Source organism: Pelodiscus sinensis, chromosome 14 (genome assembly GCF_049634645.1).
Source record: "Pelodiscus sinensis isolate JC-2024 chromosome 14, ASM4963464v1, whole genome shotgun sequence".
NCBI classification, from domain to species: Eukaryota; Metazoa; Chordata; order Testudines; family Trionychidae; genus Pelodiscus; species Pelodiscus sinensis.
Genome location: NC_134724.1, coordinates 15,043,363 through 15,060,170, shown reverse-complemented (window position 1 = coordinate 15,060,170; position 16,808 = coordinate 15,043,363). Strand labels below are relative to the sequence as shown.

Sequence of the window (16,808 nt, the reverse complement as noted above, 5' to 3'; positions counted from 1 at the left end):
AATCGACCTAAGACACGCAACTCCAGCTATGAGAATAGCATAGCGGGAGTCAATATACCTTAAATTGAATTTCTGCAGTGTCCCCACTGCAGGAGGTCAATGGGAGACGCTCTCCCATCAACTTTCCTTACTCCTCACGGCTCGGTGGAGTACCAGGGTCGACCGAGGCACCAACAGTGGTTGATTTAGTGTATTATTATAAGACCAGCTAAATCGAACCCTGGAAAATCGACCTCTGGAGTGTCGATCTCCAGGTAAGTGTAAACCTGGCCTCAGTGGGATTTAAGAAGTATATTCCAGTTCTAACTCCTTCGATTCAACATCTTTTAGTTTGGTGTATAAATGTGTGGCCAGTGTGTGTTTGTCCAAGTGTATGATACACACATACAAAAAAAATCTGGAATATAAATCTGGGGTCAGAGCTGCACCTGTTAGAAGTCAGAGGCAATTCAATGAAGTCAGCTAAATCTCTGGCTCATAATTTTTAAAGATAAATAGGACCCTACCAAATTCACAGTCCATTTTGATCAATTTCATAGTCATAGGATTTTAAATGTGGTATATTTCATGATTTCAGCTATTTAAATCTGAAGTTTCATGGTGGTGTAATGGTAAGGGTCCTGACCAAAGGCAGTTGCAAGGTTTTTATAGGGAGTTGCAGTACTGCTACCCTCACTTCTGCACTGCTGCTGGCAGCAGCGCTATCTGCAGAGCTGGGCAGCTGGAAAGCAGCAGCTGCTGGCTAGGATTGCAGCTCTGAAGGCAAAGACACCACCAGCAGCAGCACAAAAGTAAGGATGGCATGGTATGGTATTGCTACCCACAGCAGCGGAGTTAGGGCAGGGCGAGTGGGGCGGCTGCCCTGGGCCCCGCGCTTCCCGAGGCCCCGCGCATGCGCCTTGGCACCATGGCGCATGCGCTGTGTCAAAGGGGGGGCCCCACGAAATTTTGCTGCCCAGGGCCCCGTGGCGCTGCCCTAGGCCCCGCGGCACTCTCATCCGCCCCTGGCTACCCATACTTCCGCACTACTGCTGGCAGCACTGGGCCCTAGTCAGCAGCAACCACTCTCTAGACATCTAGCTCTGAAGGCAGCAGTGCAGAATTCAGGGTTGCATGGTATGATATTTCCATCCTTAATTCTGCACTGCTGCTAGTGAGGAGTTGCCTTCAGAGCTGAGCACCTGCTAATAGCCACGGCTCTCCAGCTGCCCAGCTCTGAAGTCTGTGCAGAAATAAGGGTGGTGATACCACAACCCCCCTAAAGTAATCTTGCAACCCCCCCGGCAACTCCCATTTGGGTCAAGACCCCCAATCTGAGAAACGCTGTTCTCCTCCATGACATCTGTGTAGTTTAGAGTAAATGCACACAAAAGACTAGATTTCACAGAGGGAGGCTGTATTTCATGGTCTGTGGTGAGTTGTTCATGGCCATTAATTGGGTAGGATCCTAAAGATAAACTTCTCCACTAAGTAAGTGACTTACTAAGGATATAAGATAGGAAGAAATGATGCCTTATGCATATCTGCATTGTGTCATTCATCCCACCAGACACAGCTGAACATTAGCGGTTTCTGTATTTCTCTCTCTCCTTCCGTCCTTCCTCTTGTGGCTAGCTCTAATGGAGAGATGGTGTCCAGAGAGACTTCCGAAAGATTCATCTGGTTAAGACAGCTGACTGTCCAGGGGCAACACAGGCTTCCAGCAAAAGCTTTCATTTCTGTCCCACAGGAGGGTGGGTTTAGCAAAATGTATCCCTTAGGGACTGAATGGTTCAGGGCCTCCGGTTGGCTTCAGGAAAGGGAGCTGGTGGTGCAGGAGATGTCAGACAGCAATATTTGAAATGGGCATTTAGTTCTTTCAAGCATTAAAGGCCTTTAGGACCCAGCCATCAGCAGATGCCTGGGTTTAGAGGAGGTCTATATGTTCCTCTGTCAAATAAAGTGCAGAAAAGTATTTTAATAAAAAGACCATTAGGACAATCAGGACAGTGGTGTCAGGTCTACACTAGACCCAGAAGGTCGGCTTAAGGTACACAACTCCAGCTATATAAAATACTTATCTGGAGCTGGCTTATTTTAACCTGAGCTTGGCACCGTCTTCACATTGGGAGGCCAATGGAAGCAAATGCTTCCATTGGCTTCTCTTACTCCTCATGACTGTGAGTAGTACAAGCACCAACTGGAGCCACCCTCAACGTTTGATTTAGTGGGTCTTAACTAGACCTGCTAAATCAAATGCCAGAAGACCGATCTCCAGCATGGCAAGTGGAGATGTGGCCTGGGGGTGCTTTCTATTGAGAAGTTCTAGACATACCACCAATCAGAAGAGTGAACTGCAAGTCACTCCAACACTGATGACAAATGCTTGGATAGAAAGGGAGAAGATGTGGACAAGCTAATTCAAAATTAGACTCTTACTTTTTCCAGAAACAAGTCCCAGATCCATCCTTGGTGTGGGCCACTGCTCCCCCTAGTGGTGCTTTGAGCTCTCCATTTTTCTTCTTATTCTCTCTTGTATCCCACTCAGCTCCAGCAACCATCTCCATCTGCTTCCACTTTTCTGGGGGTGCTGAAACCTCCTGCAGCCTCTTGTTCCTGTGCCCCAGTAATTTGGCCCACACATTATATTCATCTGGAACTTGCAAGAAAAGAGCTCCATCCAGTGCAGCACACCTCACCTTGCTGGCCTAAGGAAGTGCAGCCAATAACATTGTCCATAAAATCACTGCATCACCAGTGTCTAAAATGTGTGTGCTCCAAAACCCCTCTAGCAGTGCCTTAACTCCTAGGTCTACCTTCCTTGTGCTCCTCTCTCACTGATGAATGTCAGAGCAGGCTTTGCTTCTCCAATGGCATTGACTAGTACTAGTTTGATCACATCCTTAGTGGGTGCGGTGTTGCATTCCTGAAAGCTGAGATCATTACTCTGACCTGGGAGGTGGTGTGTTTGTTTAACATGGCGTCTGAGGAAGTGGGTCTGGCCCACGAAAGCTCATCATCTAATAAACCATCTTGTTAGTCTTTAAAGTGCTACATAGTCCTGTATTTTGTTTCTGGTACTTGACTAGGCCAGGAAGCAAAATATTTCTTTGATGTTTTCATGCTGAGAACCCACTGTTCTAAACCAGACTGAGAAGCTCTTCCTAAGGGAGGAGTGAAAGCACCATCACCTGGGAAGTTTAAATGGACTAGAGAAGACAACGCATTAGCAAAGGTGCAGTGAGTAAAGAACTGTCCTGTATTGGCCCACAAGAGAGAGACTAAATGTGACAGAATGGATTTTGATAAGATGGCCCTCATTTAATGCTACTATCTAGATATATTTCTAAAGGATCAATTTGGGGAAACACTAAATCCCCATATTGTAGGCTAAAGTTAGTGCTACACTTGCAGCACAACAAGGGACAGATTTTTTTAAATGACTTCAATTTTTATACATGCTTTGGTGCATCTCTTCTGTTTGCACACACTATTTAGAAAACTGCACATGCAGTTTAGGTGCACAACTATATGCATGAGTTATGTGTGTGCAGTTTTTAATGTCTGACCCTGTGGGTTGATTAAGTTATTATGGGTGGGTGCAGTATCTTCCAAGGACAAGAAGCAATAAACTTAGCAAGGGAGAATTAGGTTGGACATTAGGAAAACATTAACTATAAAGAGAGTTAAGCCCTTCAATGGGTTACCTAAGGAGATTGTCCAACTTGTTCTTAAAAAGATGCATAGGCAACTGTCAGGGATGGTCTATGGGAGCTGCCTGGGCCATGCTTTGCACGGCAAGTGGGGGTGCAGCAGGAAGGGAACACAGAGACACACATGGTCCCAGCAGCTGACCGCTTTGAGTGTCATGTGAGGGTGCAGCAGGCGGGAAGCCTACTTGAGGGTCCCGCTGGGCTGCTGGCTGGGACCTACCTAGGGTAAGCACTTCCTAGCCAGAGCCTACACCTGGCATCCCACCCTCTTCTTTTCCTAACTCCATGCCCCAGGTGACAACCCAAACCCTCTGAACCCCATCCTGCACAACTAACCCTGGTCACAACTTCCTCCCAGATCCTGCATCACTCCTACACCTCTCCCCCAGGTCAAAATCCTCCCTTGCACCCATACCTCCTCCTGGATCCTGCCCCAAGTCATAACCCCCTTCTTCACCCTAACATCCTCTCAGACCCCACGCCTCCTCCTACTCCTCAATTTCCTACTCGAAGCTCCCTTCTGCACCTAACCTCTATCCCAGAGTCCACATCTCCTCTATTAACAAAGAAAAGTGCAGCCCTTGACCACTTACTAAATTCCCGAAGTGGCCCCCCCCATCAAAAATTATTGCACACCCCTGAGCTAGATGACATCTTCTTGAAGTCACTTCTAACCATACATTTCTATGCTTCTGTGATGTTTCGTTGCAGCATGATAGTCTGACATCAGTTATAGTACAGGTCGGTTCAGTATAGAGGACAACACTGGGAGCTTTCAGGGGACCCTCTAGAGTAGCTGTTGCACATACAGAAAGGGATTTTTGTATCATTGGATTCCCTTGGCCTGCCTTGTATTACATTTCTGTCTGTAAGCTGCCAGGACATTTCAGTCTCTGGGTACTGCCAGGCTCGAGCTCAGTGAAACTGACATTAATAGGAAATAGATTTCCAAACAATCAACCCTAATGAATTTTGAATATTATTATGATTAATGCCAAGGAAGTTGAACTGATTATCCAGTATCCAGAAGTTAAGTAATGGAGCCTTGTCTAAATCATGTATACTCTTCAGGCAGGAGTGGATCTGGCTGCAGATGAAAAATGGGCATGATTTCTCCAGCGAGGGTATCATGGGCAGGACAGAGAGAAGGGGTAATGGAGAGGAAAGATTAAGAGATACCAAGATGACACCATCTTTGCATGTAGAAGAGGCACATGCAATTTGTTTAACGCTGTAGTTTTTTGAACATCGTACTTCCGACCATTTTGTGAGTTTACTTGCAGATTACTAAGCAACTATCTATTGGCATAACACGCCCCCTAACTTCGTGCCTCAAGATGATGCATGTAGAAATAGAAATGTGTTGAAGACATTGCTTGCAGCCTGCTGTTTTGACTTAGCACCCATCTTTTTGATTCGTTGTTGATCTCTGACACACCCATCACTGTATTATCAGGTCACTGTCAGGTTGTACCACAACACATGATGTGATGATGTGCCAGCATCAAAACATATGCGCTTTTATGATCGTATAGATATGGGAGAATTTAAAATCAGTCTGAGGGCTGGCAATACGCTGCCCAAAAGAAATGTCAGTTTGGCCGCATGCCAGAAATATTCTGGGCAAGTGAAAAGCAAAAGAGAAGGTAGGTTGGAGGGGGTTGGATAATTTCAAGAGTAGCCAAAATGTTGACTTCTCCAGTGTCCGTTAAAGGCCTGCTCATCACTAAATCTTGGGGGCTGACTCCAGACACTCATGCAAATTTCCATCTTCATCCAAGTAGTTTGAGTTTCTCAGCACATGATGGAGAATTACACACTGGGACCTGTAGTATCTTGGGTCAATACTGACATGTGCTTAAGATTTATAGGGCCCTGTGCAGTACTATTAACCTTGTGCCCCTATTTCTGACCATAGCTGAAGGGGGGGATGGCCATTTTTGAGAAATATAATTTTATACTTTTCAGCAATGCACCAATGAAATGTTTAAAGCAAATTTTAAACTAACACAGTAAATTCAGAAACTGACAGTATATCCCCAGGGTTGGCCAATGCCTGTTAAATGGCTTCATGACCACTTGAATGGCTCTTTCACAGGTTTCGTGTTCTGCTAATCGGTCTGACAGGCTTGTTCACTTTTAAGTTCACTGGATCCTTTCCGGAGGAAGCAGACCCACAGGACAGGGATAGGAAGAAGCCAGTGGGTGGACATTAAGACCTAGTGGCGCCCCAAATTTTGATGTGCCCTATGCAGCTGTATATTTTCTGTCTGGGTAAGGATGGCCCTGGGTCAATATGGAGCATTACATGCTGGTATCGGGAGCTCCCATGGGCCACATCTCTTCATTGGATACAGCTTGAAGCCATTCCATTAGGTCCCTCTTTTCATCTGTGCAGCCTGTTACTGTGCACAATTTGGGCAGAGTCTGGGGCCTGGTGTCTCTAGTCGTGGATGTGGTTATGAGGCTGGTAGCACTGCGGTTGGCCTCACTGAGCACTTTGCAAACCAGAGCTGAGAACGGCTTTCCCTGCAGCTACTCCAGATATTAGGCTTGTGGCCAGGTCATGCCGATACCATTTGCATGACCAGCTGCTTCTCAGCTGAACAACATATGACCTTAAGATGTAAAACTCCGCACGTGCTCAGAAGCTACTATTTCTGAGGCATCAGTTTGGAAGCCAAAGAGAAATGCTGTGCCTTGCTCATTTGCACATTTGAATATGACAAGCCTAGTTCCGTCATAGCAGCAGGTGCTGATGTCTGTGCTCTGGGGACAAGAGGGCCTGCTGTTTCAGGCCTGCCAATGGGAGGGGGGCAAAAAGGGGCAGTTGTCCCAGGACCCAGCAATTCATAGGGACCCAAGGCAGCTGGCTGTTGCTACTGCTGCTATGATAGTGGTAGCCAGAGCTCTGGGCCCTTTAAATCGCTGCCGGAGCACTGTGCTGCATGCTCCAGGCAGTGCTAAGCGTGGGGGCAGAGGGTGCTGCACTCCAGGTGGTGCTGAGGGCTGCTGGATGCCAGCATGGTGTGCTCCAGGCTGGCTGCCCCTTCCCCTTCCACCCAGGCCTCAGTCTCTTCTAGGAGCAGGAGCTGGGAACACGCCACACCTTGCCCAAGGGCCCGCAGAGCACCCCTGCAAGCTTTGAAGGGTGGTTTGGGGCACAGCCACACACTGAGTTCCTCTCGGTGTTCCTGGCAAACAGAATTAAATATATCTGTGAGATTAATTCTCTGTTTCCCATTTTTTACTCACCCTCCATGCTACCTCTGGCATGTCTAGCCAGCAGGTAATCTAGCAGAGAGCGCAATCCTGGATACAGGCATCTCTTAGAACAGCAATGATTTATATCAGGCCATTTTGAGGCAGCAGACTTTACCTCTAGCTACAGCCACCCCTGCTCCCCCCCTCCCCCATTTGCATAAGTAATTGGCAGCTTGTTAATGGCTCATTAGGAAGGCTGAAAACCGTGGGATTGAAACAAACTCAAAGGCTCAGAGACGGGGGAAGGGTGGAAAAGACGGTGTCCCGGCTTGCAATTACACTGCCTGAATTCCACCTAATTCAGAATTACGGGTCATAAACCAACCTGATTGTTAAATGAAGTAAGGAAAAACAATGTCAATGGGAAGCTGTATTTTTCGGCTTGTATTCAAACACAGAATGTGTGTCTGGAGGGAAGAAATAGTCCATCTGCTTCCAGGAGGTGTGTCTTGTCCCCCCTTCCTGACCTTGCAGTATCTTTATCTGGTCATCATCCCCCGCCTCATAGCAGAGGCATCCAACTGGCTACATCCATCAAACAGAAAGCACATGGGGCTCCCTGCCTCACAGCCAGGGCACTGCCTCCTCCCACCTTGTGACACGTCTAGGGACACAGGTGCCAGCTGTGTCCAGTCAGGAGAGTCCAGGCCTATTTGTAAACACAGACATGGCCACAAGAGCAGGGCCCTTCATTGAGCGAGCGAGTGATGAACCCGGCCCACAATAAGCTGCCTTCTGTAATTGGCACCCGGCCTGGACACACAGCCCACTACATGAAGCTGCGAGCATGCAGAGCCTGGCAATTAGTGAAAGCCTGTCCTCCCCTCCCCATGAGCAGTGAGGGAATGCAAAGCAGCTGCTTCAAGAAGCTGAGGAAAATCAGTTGGTGTGGTTTTGGTTGTTGGTTTTGCAGGGAAGTCAACAGTTAATTCTCCACTCTGGCTGCAGTAGCAGGGACCATCTGAACCAGCAAAGTTACAAGGCCCTTGATTTCACCTGCTGGATGGAGAACAGGAGCTTAAAAGCCCCGAGTGCAGTGTGTTCTCTCTGTAGGCCTGAGCCATATGTCCAGCAAAGAATTGAAGTTAAGTGGAAGGGCGCAAGCAGGGGAAGAAAGGAGGCGTGGCAGTCTGTTTGATCTGCGCTTTGCAGGGAGCAGCAATCCTGACATTTGGAGTGAGCGGAGGAAAGAGCCTGGGCCACAAAGTAGAGCAGCAGCAGGAGGGCCCATCCGGAAATGCTGTAACAATATCAGGGGAATTGCTTTGCAAGGTCTTCACAGGACACTCCTCCCTCCCATGTGTCCTGAGAGGAGAGATCTGTGCAGCTTTGAAGGCCGGATGGGGCTGGTGGGAGGACCTGTTAGGAACCTCTATGTAACTCAGAGGCTGTGTCTGTGTGAATCTGAGGTCTCTGCTGTAGCAGAGCCCAGCTGTGGAGCTGGACCACAGTGAGTCACCGATCAGCCTTGCAGTCTCTTCGGAGTCCTCCACGCATTTGTAAGGACAAGTGAAGCTCTGGTATCAAATGGCAGCCTCTCTGTTGAGTGGGATCCTTTCCATTTGATTTCTCTTGCCAAAGGGAGTGGGAAAAGGAACGGTTTGCTTTTAATGTGAGGTTACAGTGCCACTCATGATAATATCCTGTCGTTTCTCTAGTGCCTTTCATCATGTATAGGCTATGTACATGGTAAAATGGAATTCCATGTCCCCCAGCCTTAGGTGAATACCTCTCCACACTTACACGGGCTTAAATGCAACCACCTCTGGGTTTGAACATGCCAGCTGTTTAATAGAAAAGCAATAAGGCAGGTTAGAAAAAAGAAAAGAAGCATAATGTCTGCAGGGAATATTTAAAGCAAAATGTGGCTAAAATCCTGTCCTTGCACAAAGCAGGCTGGAATCCTTAGTGAACACAGAGGTTCTCCCTTTTACATCAAATCTGAAATCCGGCACTTCCAACAGCACCGCATCGATGAGCACCATGCTAAGGCCTTGGATTCAGCACTGACTCAGGGCAGACAACCCCCGTCTGGATTGCCAGCAACACCTGGGGTATGTCTACACTGCCACCCTAGTTTGAACTAGGGTGGCTAATGCAGGCATTCGAACTTGCAAATGAAGCCCGGGATTTAAATATCCCGGGCTTCATTTGCATGTTCCCGGGCGGGTGCCATTTTTAAATGTCCATAGTTTGAATTACCTGCCCACGACTACACGCGGCACGGACTAGGTAGTTCGACCTAGGAGCTTTCATTCTAACTACCTAGTCCGTGCCGCATGTAGCCGCGGGCAGGTAGTTCGAACTATGGGCATTTAAAAATGGCGCCTGCTCAGGAACATGCAAATGAAGCCCGGGATATTTAAATCCCAGGCTTCATTTGCAAGTTCGAATGCCTACATTAGCCACCCTAGTTCGAACTGGAGTGGCAGTGTAGCCATACCCCTGGGTATTTCCTGAGGGGTCTTACACCCCAATCCTTACCAAGCGCAACCCAGCTTGGCTTGTGTGGCCTCACAAAATCACAGCTTGCTGTGGTGGGCAGATGGTAGCATCACTTGTTGATTCTGTTTTAAGTAGCGGCTTAACCATGTGCAGAGGCTTTCCCTACATCTCAGCTGGATTTACTCTGCTCTTCATTTCTCAAGAGATGACCCAGGCACCTGCAATTCTTATTCACTCAAGACTGCTGTAGGTTATTGAACAGCAAATATTGTCCTCAGCAGAAATGAGGGGGACACACATCTGGTTGCTAAAAGAAACTCCGGGGGTAAGAATCTTCAGGTGCTCTTGGTGCTGGGGTTCCAAAGAACATGCACACATGTTCCATCCTGGCCCAGCCTGGGAAGTCATCCAGTTTTGCCATTAAAGGAGATCCCTGCTTCTCCCCCTTCCCTCCTACTCCCCAAGCACACAGCAGGAGTTGAGATGGCAACCAGAGAGCATGTGACCTGTCACCAGGTTTAAAAAGAATTACAGGCTGCCCCGACTTGTGACATGATCGGTTCCTGGGATAGTATCACAAGTTGGGGGCGTCATAACTCGAACCCACATTTACGATAGGCGCCAGGCACCATTGTAAATGTGGGCCGGGGACGTAAGTCAGGGGATTTCAGCCCCTTCCGCACTTAAAAAAAATGGCCATAAGTGTGGGGGATCGCAATTCAGGTTGTCATAGGGCAGGAGTTTCCTGTAATTTCTTGCATGGGTTCCACGGTTGCACTCACAAATCAAAGAGGCCAGGAAATGGCACCAAGTTCTCTTATTCTCCCTACCTCATCCTGGAAGAAACCAGACAAACAACATCTAACCTTCCAGCACACAAAAGGTAAAATTTACCAGAAAGCAGCTTCATTTAAAGAGAGACGTTTTCTGTGTCTCAGACTGAGTAGCTTGTCCTGAGGCAGCAGCAAAAGTAACAAGAGCAGTGGCCTGTCAAATTAATGCCAGCCAAGGGTACGTTTAGACTGCGTTGCTATTTCGGGATACCGGAAGTATCCCGAAATAGCAACGATGCATCTTTAAAAATGCCAACTATTTCCCAAAATAGTGGGCATACTATTCTGGCGTCCCTGTAACCATTGTTCCATGAGGGTTATGGGATTTGTTTGAATAGTGCTGGTGAGTTAGGATCCAGAATCTAACTCCTCCAAACTTCACAGGAGTTTCTGTGACCCAGGCCTGTCTTTAGTTTTGGCTACGTCTAAGGGTGCATCTACACTGCAGGGCTTAACTCGAAATAAGCTACGCAAATTGAGCTACGTCAATTGCGTATCTTATTTCAAAATAGCTCATTTTGAAATAGGGAGCATCTACACAGAACTTATTTTGCAATAGAGCACTCTCCCTCCAACTTCCCTTATTCCTCGTACAATGAGGGTTACAGGAGTTGGAGTAAGAAGTCCTCCAGCTTGACAGTATTTTGACACTATTTCGAAATAACTGCCTGCTTTGTAGATGCAGACTAAGTTATTTTAGAATAGCGCTAGTTATTTCAAAATAGTGTTGCAGTGTAGATGTACCTTTTGAGAGTAGTTGTTCAAGTTCCCTATTGTCTGAAACCCTGCACTATGTTGGCAAGCTTCTCTGTGATCCACTGCGGTGTGGCCACACTCACTAGGCATGGTGTGTCTTTTCAGTCCTTTCTAATCAGCTATATGTCATTCAGAAAGCTGGGACAAGGAGACTTCTTTCCCCAGACACCAGGCTTCCTTCCTGGCAATCAAACCTGGAGCCTTATAATAATAATCATACATAGCACTTATATAGCTTTACATCTTCAAAGTGCTGTACTAGCATTAACTAATTATCCCTCTCCCTAATGGCCATTAATCCTGGCCTTTCATGAACCTCCCCCATTTCCCCGAGGTTCAGCTCTAATACAGCAATAAGCCACTCTCAGGGAGTGTCCTGTTATCTTGCAATCTGCTGCCTCGGATGTGTAATGAGGCCCCAAAGCAAAGGCCAGGTGCCTTGGGCCATTGGAGATGTGCGATTATAGAACAGTGCATGACCTTGAGAGTGGTTTATCCTGATTCTAAGATGGCTTTGTTATGAAAAGACAGCTCTCCGCAGCTCTGAGGCTACATTCATTTGTGGGCATGTATTGCCAGGACAGTTTTGGAAGGAGCAGAGCAGTAGAAAGGATATGGAAGCTGGAGACGTCGATGTAGAGAGAAAAAGTTAGAGCTAGCTCTTAGGTATTTTGTAGTTACACAAAAAAATTAGTGAGAATAATCCAGGGAGTCTAAATAGCAAGGAGAAAGGGGGGGGGGGGAGGTTCTTTCAGGAGCAAGAGAGAAGGCTGAATGTCAGGATACACTTCTTGAGAGTGAAACGTGTAACCAGGTTGTGGAACGGCTCTCAAGGAGAGTTGTGGGAGTTGTATCATGTGGGATTTTGAAGTCTGCACTGGACAATCCTGGATTGCCCCAAGGAGACAGATGTGGATTTCAGAATAGCTGTTTTCTAGCTCTGCTATATCGGCTTCTGGGTGGGCATGATGGAGGGTAGAGAAGAGAGTGACAGGAATCGTTCAGAAATTATTCTGAAGCCACGCTGACTTGACAAGGAGTCAGCCGGCATGATCACTGTTATTGCAAGAAACTGCCACCCCGGGCTCTGTCTCAGCAAACTGTGGATTGATTGAAGCAAACTTTCATCTTCCCTATAAAGATACGTAATGGTTCTCACCAGAGCCAAGGACATGAAATGTAAATTGGCTCTGTGAAGGAAAAATAAAGTCCGTTTTGTAGACAGATTTGTTTAATAGCCTCATTTCTCTCCAGTGCTTTTGCCAATGCATTCTACTCCAGGTGGTCCTGTGTACTGTGTACAGGGTTAGGAGTCATGCTTGTGTGATTATACAGTGTGAACATGGGGGGAGTGGGGAGGAAGAACCTCCAGTGTGCAATGTCTGCTTTAGCCTGCACATAATGTGAGAAGGATCTTCTGTTATCTAGCCACATCTTATGTACGGTAGCCTAAGCAGTCTAATCTATCTGCCCTCAAATCTAAATCATGTTTGCAACTTTAGCAAGCAGCAGGGCATAGCAGACTGAGCACAGGACTGAGATCCAGGAACTCCTGTATTTAATACTCAGCTCTGCCAGGACTATAAAACCTCAGGAAAAGCCCTTCAGTTTCCCCATCTGTGACATGGGGATTATAATTTATAACCTGGACCAACCTTGTACACTGCTGGTAAGTAGTTAATTGCTGTGCTGTAAAGCTGCTGAAAACTGCTACCATGCTGAAATACAGAACTCCCAAAAAACTCTTACATACAGACTCTAGGTTGGACATATTTTGGGTTCCAGAGGCTTTTGATTCTGCCCACATCCATCTCCATAATGAATCGTTGCTATTTTTTCAATAACAAATATGTTGCACATGATGTAGGGATGAGATGAGCCCTTTGCTCTGCATGTCTGTGAATAGATGCGCTAAACCAAAATTCTGTCTTTATGTCCTTGGGATAACAGCTGACCTTGTATTTTACTTTATGGGTAATTTTTCCCCAATGTGTGTCCAGAGAAGGCCAATGACTTGGCTCATGATTTGGCTCATTAGACATGAGATGGACCATTGGTTCTTTTCTCTACATTCAGGGCCAGATTCTCAGCTGGTAAAAATGGTTGTAGTTGCCTTGAAACCAGTGAAGCTACACCAGTTGATACAAGCTGAGCATCTGGCACACAAACTCTCTGACTGGTGCATCTCTAGTTCAGAAGGGAGTTAAATGTACGCAATAGATATTTCATTACTTGTATCTCCAATGAGCCCCAAGTTGCAGCAGATCTACAGAGATCTGCAGTGATTTCAGAACTGCTGGAAAACTGAATCAGTGCTACTAAAGGTGTGGGGGGAGCCAAACATTAGCATAAAGCAATTGTTCATTAATCAACATGGATATAGATCACATTGTATAGACAACAAATTTCCCTGGAGTTCTTCAAAATAAGGGAAAACAAGTCATAAAAGGAAGTGCAGGAAAGAGCTAAGATTGCAGTTAAGTTTTTACAAAGAATAAAGGAAGGAGTCTTTCCAGTTGCAATAGAAATAGCATTTCTGGGGATTCAAGGCAGCAAACTGAGAGCATTTCAGCCAAAGATGGATCTCCAATTGGGAGGTGTGAAGGGGCACTAAGCTTTTCATCCTCACAAATTGCAATTTTGAGTATCTGTGCACACAGAAATGAAAGCTTGTTTTGAGACTTTACAAAATCATGTTCTAAAATTAGGCTGTACTAAGAATTACAGGGGAGGCAAGTTGACAGAACTCTGTGGGCCTGGATCTGCACCTCGTTAATCACTGAGGAAGTTTGGATCAGCCCTTCCTGATTCAGGGCTCTCTCTGCTATGCATGCTACCCATCTCATAACTTGCTTGGAACACCTCTGTGGCATGGTGTCTGTAGCTTGTGAGTGTTGTTGCTGGTCTCTGTTGACATCATATTAGCACTAGCAGCAATCTAGGGAAGTAGGCTAGGGTGGAGAGAAAGTTTGAGAATTCCTGAGGAAAGCAGGAACTTGCAAAGCGTTTACTTTCTGAATACTGTTGCCTGCTTGACCAAGCAGTGGCTGAAACCAGTGGCCTGGCAGGAAGGTTTCTGTTTGGATGGGAAACCAATGATACAGCTGTAGAGTATGTTCTTCGTGTCATTTGTTCATTTACAAAAATGTACACCAGCTCTTTCTATGAACACCGGCAGTAACATGATACACACAGGCAGCCCCCTGTTGCTGAAATGCAAGATAAGGCGTTCCAGCACGTCCCAAGAAGCAGCTGTCTTTGCCCATCTCCAGAGACAGAATTCAATCACTTTGTTCCAACTGCCTCATAGTTGCACTTTAGTGCAGGGACGAGGGGGTGTCTGGAAAAGTCGTGAAGAGCTTCCCAACTGGGTGTGTGCATGCATGCATGCACAAAGGGATTCTCTCAGCATCCGCAGAAGAATGGAATTCTTAGATGCTCTGTCCTCAGAAGAAATGAATGCCAGAGACATGGAACCATGTTGCTCTCAATACCTCCTACTCAAAGCTTCTGTCAGTTAGTCCCCTGCTGATGGTGATTCCCGTACTGAAGGACAAAACAGAAACTGGTCCTGCTCAGAGACTTAATTGTACAACAATCTTTAGCAAAGACAAGGTGGTTCCTTCTGCTTTCCTGCTGTTACCGCTTGTCTTGTATTTGACTGAAATGTGCTGGAGATGGTAGAACTGTCCCAGAAATGGCTTCCCCTCAGAGGATTTGTCTTAGGCTGTCATTTCAAGGACTCCGCAGATTTCAGAGATTCAAAAGAGAAAGACTTTACCCCCCTAGATTCCATGGTGATGTAGCCAGCATGAGAACCTACTAACAAAGTAAAGTCCCAACTGTGCTTTTGCAGCTGCTGTTGCTTGCTTGTCCCTGACTGGATTCCTGGTGCAGGTTTCCAGATGCACACCCCTTTGTACAATTATTTAATAGGACCCCAAACTGGTTTGAGGCTATCCTAGACAGCAGGAAAACTACCATGAATATCGATATACTTCTGCCATGCATATTTCTGTGGATTTCAGGTATAAAACTGAATAGCCCATTCATTCTGCAATATCTAGGCCCAGGAAGGCTAAGGATAATGCTTTGGCTTAGACTGTGGATTTCTGCCTTTTGTTGTTTCATCAACAAAATACATTCTAGGCATTTTGCTGTATTACTTTACAAGTCAGGATAAACTTAAAAAACAACAAATGGTCTGGTAGCACTTTATAGGCTACCAAAACATGTAGATGGTATCATGAGCTTTCATGGGCACAGCCCACTTCTTCAGATGACTAGAGTCATCCGAACTCCGGTCATCTGAAGTGGGCTGTACCCACGAAAGCTCATGATACCATCTACATGTTTCGGTAGCCTATAAAGCGCTACCAGACCATTTGTTGTTTTTTAAGTTTATCCTGTACAGATTAACTCGGGTACCCCCTGAAGCTTCTTTACAAGTCAGTTTTGGGAAGAGGAGATCTTTGGAGCTGAGCATTTATCTCAGTAGATTTCACTTCCAATCTGTCATATTATGATATTAGCCAGTTTACAATGATGGGTGAGTCGGGTGGGGGGGTTAGAGGGAGGAGTTAGTTAGCCTACCTGTCTGAGCATCCACAAGTCCTGGTAGCTTGCACTAGGTACAGCTTTTCCCCACTCCTACAGCTCTGATAACGCAGATTTGCCTGTGACTTTGTCACCATGTAGGTTGGAGGACACACCATGCTGCCCATCCGCTGGATGCCCCCGGAGAGCATCATGTACCGGAAGTTCACAACAGAGAGTGACGTATGGAGTTTTGGGGTGATCCTCTGGGAGATCTTCACATATGGGAAGCAGCCCTGGTTCCAGCTCTCAAACACAGAGGTACCCTCTAAACCATATTGTCTTGGGCTGGAGAGGGGAGATATGGCAGTAAGGGGCATAGTCATGCTACGTGTGTGTTGCAGGATATTTCAGGAACTGAAATCTGCAAGTGGGTTATTTCACCTCCCTCATTCACCTTGGAAAACCCGGGCCCAGCACACCATTCATATTGTCAGTAGGAAGTCCTACCCCTCCCCCACCTCACATGGCATTGCTGTTCACAGCATCATGGTCTTGCAGAGAAAAGTCTAGTGAAGCTATGGTTTTTGTCTGGGAAATTCAGCGTGACAGAGGTGCTTACTTTGAGAAGAACCCCTAAACCCTAATTACTCCTTTCCCAAACCTGTCCCTTCCTCCTGGGTTTGAATCAACCACAAGTAAAGTAAGGTATATGGGAGGCTAACCCCTCCCTATGCTGGCTTTAAGCAGTAGCCCATTGCAAGTAAATTATTACACTGATCTCGGTTTCTCCATCTGTGAAATGGGGATAGTCAAACTAACCCATCTACTAACCTGAAATAGTGCTTTGAACATACAGAGCTGATACAATTGGGCCCCGCCTTTCCTCTGTCCCTTTCCCTTTTCTCCTCAAAGGAGAGAATGCACAGGCAACCTGTGAACGATATTGCATACATGTTCATCTTGCTCGGTGTTAGGGCTTTGCCTGCCATGACATGTTTGCTGTGAGCATGCTGGTTAGGAGCAAGCAGGGAAGACTCATGCAAAATCCAATGGCCACTGGAGAATTGATTCCACTAGACCTTATAGTGTCACTTAAATGAGTATGAGCAAGTCTGGGATAGACACCCTCCACTCTGAGACATCTACAGGGGACATGAGCAGTGTTTCCTGTAAGCTGAGTACTTGGGCAGCCACCCAGGAATGATTCAAATGCCGCACAGCTGATTAGAAGAGCAGCCACAATCGGCCACACATGTTTCAATTGGTGTTGCAGATCCAT

The 16,808-nt window shown here is 46.5% G+C and overlaps 1 protein-coding gene across 4 annotated transcripts in view; it reads left to right on the top strand.

Annotated features, from left to right (window-relative positions):
- NTRK3 (neurotrophic receptor tyrosine kinase 3) overlaps nucleotides 1-16,808 on the top strand; it is a 386,176-nt gene that overhangs the window by 344,975 nt on the left and 24,393 nt on the right. For all 4 annotated transcript variants that reach the window (XR_012895725.1, XM_075897044.1, XM_075897046.1 and 1 more), the window contains one exon: nucleotides 15,689-15,847. Coding sequence is in view for 3 of the 4 variants with exons in the window: in XM_075897044.1 (XP_075753159.1) it covers nucleotides 15,689-15,847 (159 nt within the window). In the remaining variant the exon portion in view is untranslated. The remainder of the gene's footprint in view (nucleotides 1-15,688; nucleotides 15,848-16,808) is intronic.